This window comes from Culex quinquefasciatus, chromosome 1, assembly GCF_015732765.1.
Source record: "Culex quinquefasciatus strain JHB chromosome 1, VPISU_Cqui_1.0_pri_paternal, whole genome shotgun sequence".
In the NCBI taxonomy this organism is placed as follows: Eukaryota; Metazoa; Arthropoda; class Insecta; order Diptera; family Culicidae; genus Culex; species Culex quinquefasciatus.
In genome coordinates, this window is record NC_051861.1 from 68,327,799 (window position 1) to 68,340,247 (window position 12,449).

The 12,449-nt window shown below is 43.4% G+C and overlaps 1 protein-coding gene and 1 pseudogene across 1 annotated transcript; both read right to left on the reverse strand.

The window, feature by feature from the left end:
• Positions 1 to 4,075: 4,075 nt before the first annotated feature.
• LOC6045519 lies at positions 4,076 to 7,261 on the reverse strand (annotated as a pseudogene).
• Positions 7,262 to 7,284: 23 nt separating this feature from the next.
• Positions 7,285 to 8,696, reverse strand: LOC119770244. Its single transcript, XM_038264730.1, has 3 exons — positions 7,931 to 8,696; positions 7,475 to 7,860; positions 7,285 to 7,404 (listed from the first exon to the last, which is right to left on the reverse strand). Exons 1-3 carry the CDS (start codon positions 8,694 to 8,696, stop codon positions 7,285 to 7,287), a joined length of 1,272 nt encoding a protein of 423 aa, XP_038120658.1.
• Between the last annotated feature and the right edge of the window lie 3,753 nt (positions 8,697 to 12,449).

The window sequence follows — 12,449 nt, forward strand, 5'->3', positions numbered from 1 at the left end:
TGCGATGACCTTCGATTAACGCGATCTGCCACGATTACCAAGAATCAGCGCGATCTGGCACGATTGCATCGCGATGTGAGCGCGATGTACAAAAATCGCGCGATGTCATCCGTCCACTGCTCGAATGAGTTTGACAGCAACCAAATGACAGGTCTTGCTGAAATTCAATTCGAGCAGTGAAAAAGCAAAACAAAACAAAAATAAACACGTGGGGAAAATGGCTGTTGGTGGAAGAATTTTCTACCGGATCTCGGAATCTTAAGACCTACTACCTCCGCCGGCCTTTCTCTGCGCGGGCGAAGACGACCATTCAACCCGGAGTGACCACCGGTGAAGGGCGACAAAGCCGCCGTCGATTCGCCAGCCCAAGCGACAGCAACTGCCGCTGCTCCAGTTGCCGAAGCTGAAGTGTTGAAACCGAGGTCGAGAGGCACGTGTATCATCCCAATGTCGAGTACGGGAATCGTCTCGAAGCGATTCTCCAAGGCCAAGATGAAAATTTTGCCACGGTGGAGGATTTGCACGATCGGAAAGAGACCTTCTTCGAGCGACAGGGAGCAGACAAGTGCAAGATTCAAGGATCAGCTCATTACGAGCGTGACGAAGGAGTACGGTGGGGTTGATGAAACCGAAAAGAAAGAGTCGAAGACGACAGCGGCGGTGGGATTACAAGAATTCGGGGGCGATACCGATGACGTTTTTAGGTAGGATCACGAGCAGAAGATTGAGCACTTTCTCAACTACCGCCTATATTTTTCCGGAAACAGCTCCTTTCAAGCAGCAGGCGTCGTTCACGTCGTTTCGCCGTACTCTTTGGACCGTAGCTGTCGACAGTTCCAGCAAACATCCGGTAGTGTCGATGGAACCAAACAGCGACGGCGGTCTCGAGTACGCTCAGTCAACGGCCCGACGACGACCACTTCGAGCCGACCCAACCGAAGTACCTTTAAATTTCTTTGAGAGTGAACAGGAACGGTGGTTTCAGCACGTCACGATCGAGAATGTGATCAAGGAGCGGATGACGATGGGTCCCGGTGATGTCGCTGGGCCTTCCAACAACGCGACGATCAACTCGTGCGGCATCGACAAGGCGATGGCCGTGTACACCGAGATTCGTTCCAAGCAGTACTACAAGTTTTGGACAAGGAAGATAGCACGGAAATTGAGAATTGTAGCAGTGAAACGAAGCTCCTACTGCAGGATCCAATCTAGGCTAGCCTGAGCTGGCCAAAGTGGCTCGCTTTGGCTGCTGACGCTGAATGGACTCAGTAGTGATAATGCTAATCCGTCAAATCCTCTGTAGCTGGTGCTGCAGGTCATTGGTAAGTTTAGCAATCTTAGTCTTAGGCTTCTTTTTATGTGATTTTTCTTTCAGCCAAAGAAAAGTTGCATGCCCTCTTCAAGATCTACAACCGTTTGGCCATAGAGGGCGGTCCAATTCTGCTCCCGGTGCAGAATTAGGTCATGCAGATGTTCCATAAAAGCCAGATGACACGCGCCACGCCGACAGAACACGGCTTGTTACACTCATTCATGCGGAGATGCACGAGCCGGCGGTAACCAAGCAGCTGTGCCGTTGCCGCTACCACCATCGACCTTTGTTATCTCAACGTGAATCAGATTGCAATCCATACGAACCGGTCAAGTATGAGGAGATTCAGGTCGAAGGCATCTACGCGGCACCGTACGAGAACTGCGGGCTGTGGTGCTGAAAAAGGCCTGGCCGGATTACTTGAACTTGTTTCTATGACCTAATGACCCCCCTTTCTCTCTTTTTCAGACAGTCCCGTCGAAGATCTTGCTCAAGTTCGCCTGATCGATTATGGCAAAGTGTTGGTAAATAAGTCGACGGAGTTGCGACCGCCGTTGCAGTTGATGAAAATCTTGAAAGAATCTGCGCGCGTTTCAGGCGGAGATCGTCAATTTGACCAATCCACTCGAGGTCAACGAGCGTATCCGGATTCGGATGAAGAACCCTGTGGGATTGATAGTCGTGAGCTGGTGGAAATCATTCAGCCACCGGTGACGCCGTTCCTGCTGGACGTACAGAGTGATGTGGGTGACAAATTTACCGAGGGCGGAATTATTGGGAATCTTTCGTTACGCACAGCCTTGGTGATGTTGAACAGTGCCATAGTGAAGCCGGTCAAGAAGGTGCTGTACAACCAACCGGAGTTGGCTTTGAGACCGTGGACGGCTGTTGGTCTCGAGGGTTGGTCACAGAGCATTAAGAAAAAAACCTGGCTGTTTAACACGTTGGACAACGGAGCGGTCGAATCAATCTCGGACGACAAGCAGATTCCGTACCTAGTTACATCACATCTAGGACATCTCACGGGTCATCATTAAGAAGCCAGAGTTCAAGCAGCTTTGCCTTCGGCTTTCATACGATCAGCAGGCTCGCATCATGAAGGCCACCCTTACGGACGTTGAGAAGAAGGGCCAACTTGCCGAGGTCACCTTATTAAATGTTGTCTGCGACCTCAAGCAAGTCGATGTCAACTACTGGCCGCACATCCCACAGGGTAAAAGCATCGTCCGGATTACGTTCGTTCTGGATGCGGTCACGTTAACCGTCTGTCCCAATGTGTACTCCAAGCTGCTGCTGACGATTCTTCCCGAGTAAAATCAGCTTACGACACCGTCCGAGCCAAACGATGTTGTTGATGGTCGATGCGTTGATGAAATCGTGATGCCGTACCGGGCTCGAGTCTTGAAGATTGTCTCTGCAAACGCCGTTGAAGTCCTCGATCTGGAAAACGGCTCCATCAAAAGTTCCCTCGGACAAGTTGTAAGGTTCCACAGGGTTCATCTGCAACCTGCCGGTCTCCTGAAGATCAAAACGGTGACCTGGATCCGACCGCCTTCGAAATCCGTAACTAACATTCTCGCTCTTCTTTTTGTTTGCACACTTTTCAGACGTCGAACTGGCTGATCTGTCGTGAATTTTCTGAGAGTTCACGTGCGACTTCCGGTCGGACCAACTGCCCACGCCTGAGTTTGTTCAGGTGCACCAGCCCGTTTCAACATCATTCAGCACAAGGCTGGCAGCAGTTTATCGTCGTTGTGATCGCTTGTTCAAACAACCAACAAGAGTGGTTGGAGCGCACAACATGGGAAATGGCTCGGACGAGCATCTGCAGATGTTCAACATTGATGACTCGGCGGACGATACCTTGTCGGAGTGCGTCGGCGGAATCTACCCCACGGACACCTCGAGGGGAACGATCGACAACTACGAGATGGGCTAGTGCATTGACGAGGTAATCCACGCATTCGATGGCTGCACCGACATTCCGATTGCAACACTGCAAGAATCTTGCTTATCTAATAATTGTTCTTCAAAAAATCCTCAGGAAATGGCGGCCAATCTCAGTTGCCAGAACATTGACGCGTACGCGAACCTTATCGACATGAACTCATCCTGCAAGGTGCGCTGGGCTGGCAACAAAAAACCAGTTGGTGACGTCGCGGTTGGTAACCTGAACCTGGCCTACGCCAAGCAGTATGACTTCCGGCAAGCAGCGGCTAATGCAACCACAGCCTGGCCAGCTAATGACGTTCGACTAACAGATGTAAGACTGATAAAGAAATCGGCAGAATCCGCAAAGCTGAAATAAAAAAAATACTAAAAAGTGAACGATATTGCTTTTAATATTGTATGCCATTCGAATAAACAAATTCGTGAATATTTCATTTATTGATTTTAATTAGTACTTATTGTTGTATTACAACCAAACGTGTGCGCCCATTATCCGCCGAGTCCACCAGGTGAATCATAATGCAGCCTGAACTATTCCCAAGTTTCCTACGTGATGACCTACCCGGATGGGTGACTAACTTCGTGAACGGGTTGGAAGAAATTGACTAAATGCGCATCCGCAGTTCGATGTAACGGGTCCGTGCGTAAATTTCTCGCCACGTTGCATGGTGGCGGGACCATCCCCACTCGAACCACAGACTTTCTTTTGGTAGAGTGTAGCTAAACCCGCTCGCTTCTGCTTGACCGACTTCCGTATCTTGCCTCGTGTGTATGGTGCATCAGAAACGCCATTTGACTAGCTTGGTCCAGAGGTCAACCGCAAATAGGCAGGATCGTGGCTAGCTCGCGTCCTGTTTGCAAGTTTAGTTGATTTATTGTTTTATTTTTATCAAGCAGAGCGTAGCACTTCCCGAGCATGGGTAAATAACAAGGGAAATGCGTAATAATACCTTTCTCTGGTATCAATACAAAATTTTGGTATTCCTGGACCATTTTGTCTTGAGGATTATGCAAGAGCAAAATGTGGTTTCATACCAATTTAAGGTATTGTTTTGATATTGCAAAATTGCAGAATTTGTCAATGGTCGAACACCACATTTTGGTATTCTTTTGGTATTACTGTATTTTATCAAATTCCTCTGAAACTGTGGGAAAATTTTGACCAATTTTGACAAAATAATTTATTTTGCGATGTCTCAAAGCGAATGCTTTAATTGAAAACCGGAAATTTCAAACTTGATTTTAAACATTTTTGATATACCCCCTACAGAAATTACTTGAAATTGTGGGAAATTTTCTAAGTCAGGTTGGCATGTTTTGGTATTATTTTGGTATTAAAGTGTTTTATCAAATTCCTCTGAAACTATGTGAAAATTTTGACCAATTTTGACAAATTAATTAATTAATGAAGTCTCAAAGCGAATGCTTTAATTGAAAACCGGAAATTTCAAACTTGATTTTAAACATTTTTGATATACCCCCTACAGAAATTACTGGTTGAAAGGTTTCGTCAATTTTCTCTGAAACTATGGGATTTTTTTTACCAATTTGGACAAGATAATAAATTTTGCGCTAAAATGACTTGAAAAAAAATGTTAAAGCTTCTTTTAAAATTTTTTGATATACCCATTAAGATTTTTTTTTTTAAATTGTTGAAATTTCTCTAAGTCGGGATAACCAAATACTTTGAAAAACGAGTCAATCGAAAGATTATTGAATTTTGGTGAATTTCAATCCAGTTTCATTTTAATAACACTTATTTTTCAATCTTGTTATTTTTCAGAAGCTTTAAGAACTTCAAGCACGGGCCGTTCATCAATGACAAATGCATTCGGTGTGGTGAAGAATATCAGGTGAGTAGATTTGGATCATTGCCGTTTTTTCACTAACTGCAACTGGTGTACTGAAAAATTGTATGAAAATACCAAATTTTGGTATTACTTGTGCAAAAAACAGCGACCAAAATGTGCCTTTGGTTGCCCAACAATAGATGGTAAAATAACATGAAATCATACCAAAATCATGTATGTGGAAAACCACAGGAATACAAAAACCTGATTTTCCAAGGGCGCGGGAATACCTAAAAATAAAACCATGGCAATACCAAGTTTTGGTATCTAAGCAATGTTCAAAAATCCAGAAGACCTCAACTTGGTATTGAAATGGTTTTATTTTGTGGTATTATTTTACCCTCGGAATAACATGGTTTGGTATTGTTGTGCCCTTCCACATACAAGACTTTGGTATGATTTCATGGTATTTTACCATCTATTACTGGGTAACCAAGGGCTCATATTGGTCCCTGTTATTTGCCCAAGTAATACCAAAATTTGGTATTCCCGTGTTATTTACCCCTGCTCGGGTTACCGGCATCCGAGCTGGACATCACCAGATTGGTCTGCTCAATCATGCACCCGGGCGGCGGTTTCGGATCGGTTTCGGAAGACAGCTGGTCTTGGAACACAATCATGCGTTCCTTGTTCTTCGGGATGAACGAGTTGACACCTCCATGTACGGTTCCTGCGTTGAACTAAGGAGAAACTTGAATCAGATTGCAATTTTAACGCGACATAACAAACGTTTACCTTTCCACCAAACTCGACGAGATTTTGCAAACACTTCGCGACCATGATGAGCGTGCGATTTGATGCGGCCATTGGATGCGGAGTTTTGCTGACTAGACCAAATCGACGAGGGTTCAGGAGAGCGGGGTACACCAAGCGCAAAATGATTAACCCACGGGTCGGCACTAACCGTTCGCTGGGCGACTACGGACTTTTGCAGACAGTTTCAGATGAAGCGAACCGTCCGGGGAAGTGAAGATAAACTGCGTCACCTGGTCCAGGGTCATCAGCAAAAATTCCGCGTTTGAGCATGCTTCGGCGTTCTCGTCCATTTTGGTTGGGTTCAGCTCTTCTGACTGCGTACTTTCGAGTTTTTTTGGATTGTGCCGGACACGGCCGACTGCAGAATGATGGTGCACTCGGCACGCATGTAGAGATCCATCAGGGTCGTTTCGTTTTTCCATGCCACTTACGCCTGGCACAAGATTCTCAGCAGTTCGGTTTCTTCTCGTAGCGGAACACTTTCAACAGCGAGGTGGCCAAAGGGATGCGATCGTTGTGATAGATTTCGAACAACGCACGAACCGCGTTCAACTCCGCCTCGACCAGCAGCTGCTGCAACGGGCTGTATTCCTGCAAATACCATCGTAAATGTCAAACAGACCCCTTGACTAAAGATCCCAAGCTCAACTTACGTCGCACGGCATGACCAAATCGTTCAGATATCGAATAGACAAACGGATCGATCCCCACTCGCCCATCGGAGTCATCCCGATCAGTGGGTACCACTCTTCGGTTTCCTGTCCGTTCTTAAGCCCACACAGGCCCACGATCAGCTCGGCCACCTCGGAATCCTTACCACGTTTTCCTTTGCTAAGTACGGTGATGGTAACGGTAACCACATCCGGCGGAATGTCACTAAAAACGGTTCCTATTAATACACGAACTTATTCCATCATAAAAGCAAAACTTACTCCAACACAAACTCTTCCTCCCAGACGGGATCGGGTATGGTCTTGACGCGCGTCTTTTCCACGTTGACCTGGTTCAGCGACACGACACAGTACGGGTTGGACACGAGCTTAAACGGCAGCCGGTGCGCCTCTAAGATGTGCAGATTCAAGTTCCGGATGAGCCTCGGATTGAACACCTTGTCCGAGAGCGAGAAAAAAAAATTAAAATTTTGATTTGTTTACCTTTTTGGACTGCTCGAATAATTTCAACAGTGCTGCCAGTTTTATGGGAAACTGCTAGAACGAATATTGTATGGCAACTCTGACTGCATGATTGTAAATTTTCATTCGAGCACGATCTGAGCACGATGAGCGCGATCTGGCGCGATTTGGCGCGATGAGCAAAAAACTACCACGATGAAGGTACGATGAACAAGAATGAAGGAATTTGACGCGATTTGATTCAAATCGCGAAGTGTCATCCCCCTCGTGGCAACGTCACGTCTTACTGTAAGAAGTTCGAGATTAAGCATTTTACAGCGCTCTGGGTAACTCGGCGGATTGGCGGGATCAGGCCAGATAATATGACGTTGCGCGTACTTAACGAACTTCCGTTGCACTGTTTCTACGCGTTCAATCGCGTTTTGGTAGAAGGGAGCCCAAACAGTACAACAATACTCCAAAGTAGAGCGAACCAACGAACAATAAAGAGCTTTGAGACAACCTAAATCCCGGAAGTTTTTAGCTATTCTGAAGATGAAGCCAAGAGTTTTGGAAGCCTTGGAGACTGTATACGTGATGTGGTCAGTAAACGTCATTTTGCTATCCAGCATCACACCTAAATCTTTCACACAAGAGGTCCTGGGTATGGTGGTGTTTGAAAGTGTGTAGTCAAAGGAAATGGTATTGCGCTTGCGTGTGAAAGAGATGACCGAGCACTTGGAAGCGTTCAGAACCATCCTGTTGTCGGAGCACCAGTTGGCGAACCGGTTGAGCTGCTCCTGAAGAATCTGGCAGTCGGTATCATTCTCGACAACGACGAACAGCTTGATGTCATCCGCATACGACAGTTTGTGACAGCCTAGCAGATGATGCACGTCGTTCATGTAGAGGAGGAAGATCAGAGGGCCCAGATGGCTTCCTTGTGGAACGCTTGAAAAACAGAAAAACAGCGGAAATCACGTCACCGATTTTGACGCTCATTTCACGTCCAGTGAGATAGGAGCGAAGCCAATCAAGCATGGGCCCGCCGAAGATTAGTCGTTCCAGTTTAGCAACGGCGATACGGTGGTTCAGCTTGTCGAAGGCCGCTGATAGGTCCGTATAGATGGCATCGATCTGCTTCCGTTGCTGCATGGTTCGTAGAATGAAGGGCGAGTAAGAGACCAAGTTGGAGTTAGTGGAACGTTTCGCCATGAAGCCGTGTTGTTCCTGGGCGACATGGTCACAGCAGTTGAACTTGATAAAATCCAGCACGATAACTTCGAACAGCTTGCTAACTGCGCAGAGGGCAGCAATTCCACGATAGTTCCGGACATCACGTTTGGGGCCCTTCTTGTGAACTGGGAACACGTAAGACTTCTTCCAGCAACACGGGAAAACTCCAGTAGCAAGCGAGATGTTGAAAAGTTGAGACAGTGGTTCCGCGAGTGCATCACAACACTTTTTGAGCACAAACGCTGGGATGACGTCAGGACCGCAGCTGGTAGAACCTTTGAGAGAGGCGCAGGCACGACGGATGGACTCGGAAGTGACCACCGGGTGAGGTCCAATGGGAGGTCGCAGTGAAACGTTGCTAGCAGCCTTAGCAATATGCGTTTCCTCTACTGCTTCGTTGGTAAATACGCTGCTGAACTGGCGACGAAATAGATCGCTTATACTCTCGGTGGAAGTGGCCTCCTCACCGTCGAGTATCATCGCAGTTGGCAGACCTGTCTCTTTCCGCTGCTCGTTTACATGATTCCAGAACTTCTTGGGGTCTCGTTTCAATCGGCTTTGGATTCGGTGTTGGTGGCGATGAAAAAGTTGTTTGTTCAGGATACTGTACTTCCGGTTTCTTGACCTGTAATGGTTTCTCCATCGATCTGTCGGATGTTTGGCGAATTTCTTGAGGGCAGCTCGTTTCCTGGACTTCAGAATCTGCAATCAATGTGTTGACCACGGTGGATATCTTGGAGGCTGGCGCAGTTTCCTTGGAACGAAGGTGTTGATGGCATCCGTCAGAACACCTGTCCAAGTAGCAGCGGCTGTGTCGGCGTCAAGGTTGGCAAAAGTTGGTGCCAGTTGATGTTGGTCAGGAAGTTGTTCATGTCATCATAGTTTCCCTTTCGGTAGTCCATAAAAGAGTTGCCAGCGACTTCACGAAAAGGGAGCACCGTGCAAGATATCGATACGAGAAATGGCAGGTGGTGCCGCACGTCTTTAACCAACGGTAAAGGTGCTGGGAGAAGAGTATCGGTGTATCTGAGCTGGCAAAGCACAGGTCGAGAACGTTGTTTGAGTTGTTGCGCATGTCATTCAGTTGGCTAAGGTTTGCGGTGGAATAGTCATCCAGGAGGTTGTGCTTTAACGCGTTGGTCGAAGTAAGGGCTAGGTTTGGAAGCAGTATGGGTAAATAACAAGGGAAATGCGTAATAATACCTTTCTCTGGTATCAATACCAAATTTTGGTATTCCTGGACCCTTTAAAATTTGTCTTAAGGATTATGCAAGAGCAAAATGAGCTATCATACCAAATAAAAAGTATTTATTGTTTTGATATTGCAAAACTGCAGAATTTATCAATGGTCGAACACCACATATTGGTATTTTTTTGGTATTAAAGTGTTTTATCAAATTCCTCTGAAACTATGGGAAAATTTTGACCACTTTTGATAAAATAATTAATTTTGCGCTAAAATGATGTCTCAAAGCGAATGCTTTAATTGAAAACCGGAAATTTCAAACTTGATTTTAAACATTTTTGATATACCCCCTACAGAAATGACTTGAAATTGTGGAAAAATTTCTAAGTCAGGATGCCACATTTTGGTATTATTTTGGTATTGAAAGGTTTCATCAAATTCCTCTGAAACTATGGGATTTTTTTTTATAAATTTTGATGAGATAATTAATTTTGCGCTAAAATGACTTGAAACCCAAAAGTGTTAAAGCTGATTTTCATTTTTTTATAACCCACTAAGATTTTTTAAAGCGTTGAGATTTCTCTAAGTTGGGATAACCAAATACTTTGAAAAACGAGTTAAGGGTGCACAGCAACGAAGGAAGTTGTTGTCTTAATCTGAGGGCTATTCTACTGGCGCTGCTCTTCTAGACATAGAAAAAGCATTTGACAGTGTTTGGCATAAAGGTTTGATTGCGAAATTAAAAAGGTTTAATTTTCCGAATTATATCGTGAAAATTATTCAAAATTATTTGACGGATCGTACTCTGCAGGTATGTTATCAAAACAGCAAATCTGATCAACTACCTGTACGTGCCGGCGTTCCTCAAGGAAGCATTTTGGGTCCAATTTTATACAATATTTTTACTTCTGACTTGCCTGATTTGCTACCAGGATGTCAGAAATCACTTTTTGCTGATGATACAAGCATCTCCGCCAAAGGTAGAAGCCTTCGTGTCATCACAAAAGATTACAAAAGCTTGGATATTTTCAATTCTTATTTGAAAGAATGGAAAATCACTCCAAATGCTGCAAAACTCAACTTATTATTTTCCCTCACAAACCAAGGGCTGATTTTCTGAAACCAAAAAGTCATCACATTATAAAGATGAATGAGGTAAATTTAAAGTGGGAGGATCAAGTGAAATATCTTGGACTTACTTTTGACAAAAATCTTACTTACAAGGATCACATTGAAAGTATCCAGGTTAAATGTAACAAATATATTAAATGTTTGTATCCACTTATAAACAGGAATTCTAGACTTTGTCTCAAGAATAAACTGTTAATTTATAAACAAATTTTCAGACCTGCCATGCCTTATGCTGTGCCGATCTGGACAAGCTGTTGCTTAACCAGGAAGAAAAAACTTCAGAGGATTCAGAACAAAATTCTGAAAATGATTCTGAAACTTCCTCCTGGTTCAGCATCAGTGAACTTCATCAATTAGCCGAAGTTGACACTTTGGATGTTATGTCCAATAAGATAATTGATGCATTTCGACAAAAATCATTGCAGTCTTCAGCTGCATTGATCCGCTCTTTATATAGTTTATAAGTTAGTTTTAAGGTATCCCTTTTCCTTTTGTACATGTAGGACCTCCTACATTTGAAATCACTGAATAGCGAAAGCTACAATATTTCATGAATAAATGAAAGTTGCTAGTATTTAAAATTGAGGTGAAAAGTCATCGATTGTGATTGGTCACTCAATAATATTTTAACTGAATGAATGAACATGGAAAAGAAAAACTGAATAAATATAAATTTGAAAAAAATTAAAAAAAAAAGTTGTTGTCTTCTTATTCCAAAATTGTCAAACTTACGAACCCAATCCTGCAATAACGGGATTGTAAAATTAATCAAACTTTGTTGTAAATTGCTTTGTGGACAGTACTTTAAGGGATGAATAAAAAAATATTTCGATAGTACCCGTAGTTTTGAAGATACTAAAATGTCTGTAACAAAAATCTGGGTGCAAAAGCTCTGGTTGATGTGCACCGTTAATCGACAGATTATAAAATTTTGGTGAATTTCAATCCAGTTTCATTTTAATAACACTTATTTTTCAATCTTGTTATTTTTTAGAATCTTCAAGAACTTCAAGCACAGGCCGTTCATCAATGACAAATGCATTCAATGTGGTGAAGAATATCACTATCAGGTGAGTAGATTTGGCTGTTGCATATGGATCATTTCCGTTTTTTCACTAACTGCAACTGTTACACTAAAAATGGTATGAAAATACCAAATTTTGGTATTTCTTGTGCAAATACCAGCAACCAAAATGTGCTCATGGTTGCCCAGTAATAGATGGTAAAATACCATGAAATCATACCAAAATCATGTTTGTGGAAGACCACAGGAATACCAAAATCTGATTTTCCAAGGGCGCGGGAATACCTAAAATTAAAACCATGGCAATACCAAGTTTTGGTATTCAAGCAATGTTCAAAAATCCAGAAGACCTCAACTTGGTATTGAAATGGTTTTATTTTGAGGTATTATTTTACCCTTGGAATAACATGGTTTGGTATTGTTGTGCCCTTCCACATACTAGACTTTGGTATGATTTCATGGTATTTTACCATCTGAGCAATTCTCTACGAAATCGGTCTTTTTTCTTCAATTTTAATTTTTGTATTTTTTAATCCGGCTGAAACTTTTTTGGTGCCTTCGGTATGCCCAAAGAAGCCATTTTGCATCATTAGTTTGTCCATATAATTTTCCATACAAATTTGGCAGCTGTCCATACAAAAATGATATGTGAAAATTCTAAAATCTGTATCTTTTGAAGGAATTTTTTGATCGATTTGGTGTCTTCGGCAAAGTTGTAGGTATGGATATGGACTACACTGGAAAAAAATGATACACGGTAAAAAAAATTTGGTGATTTTTTTATTTAACTTTTTATCATTAAAACTTGATTTGCAAAAAAACACATTTTTTTTTAATATTTTGATATGTTTTAGAGGACATAAAATGCCAACTTTTCAGAAATTTCCAGGTT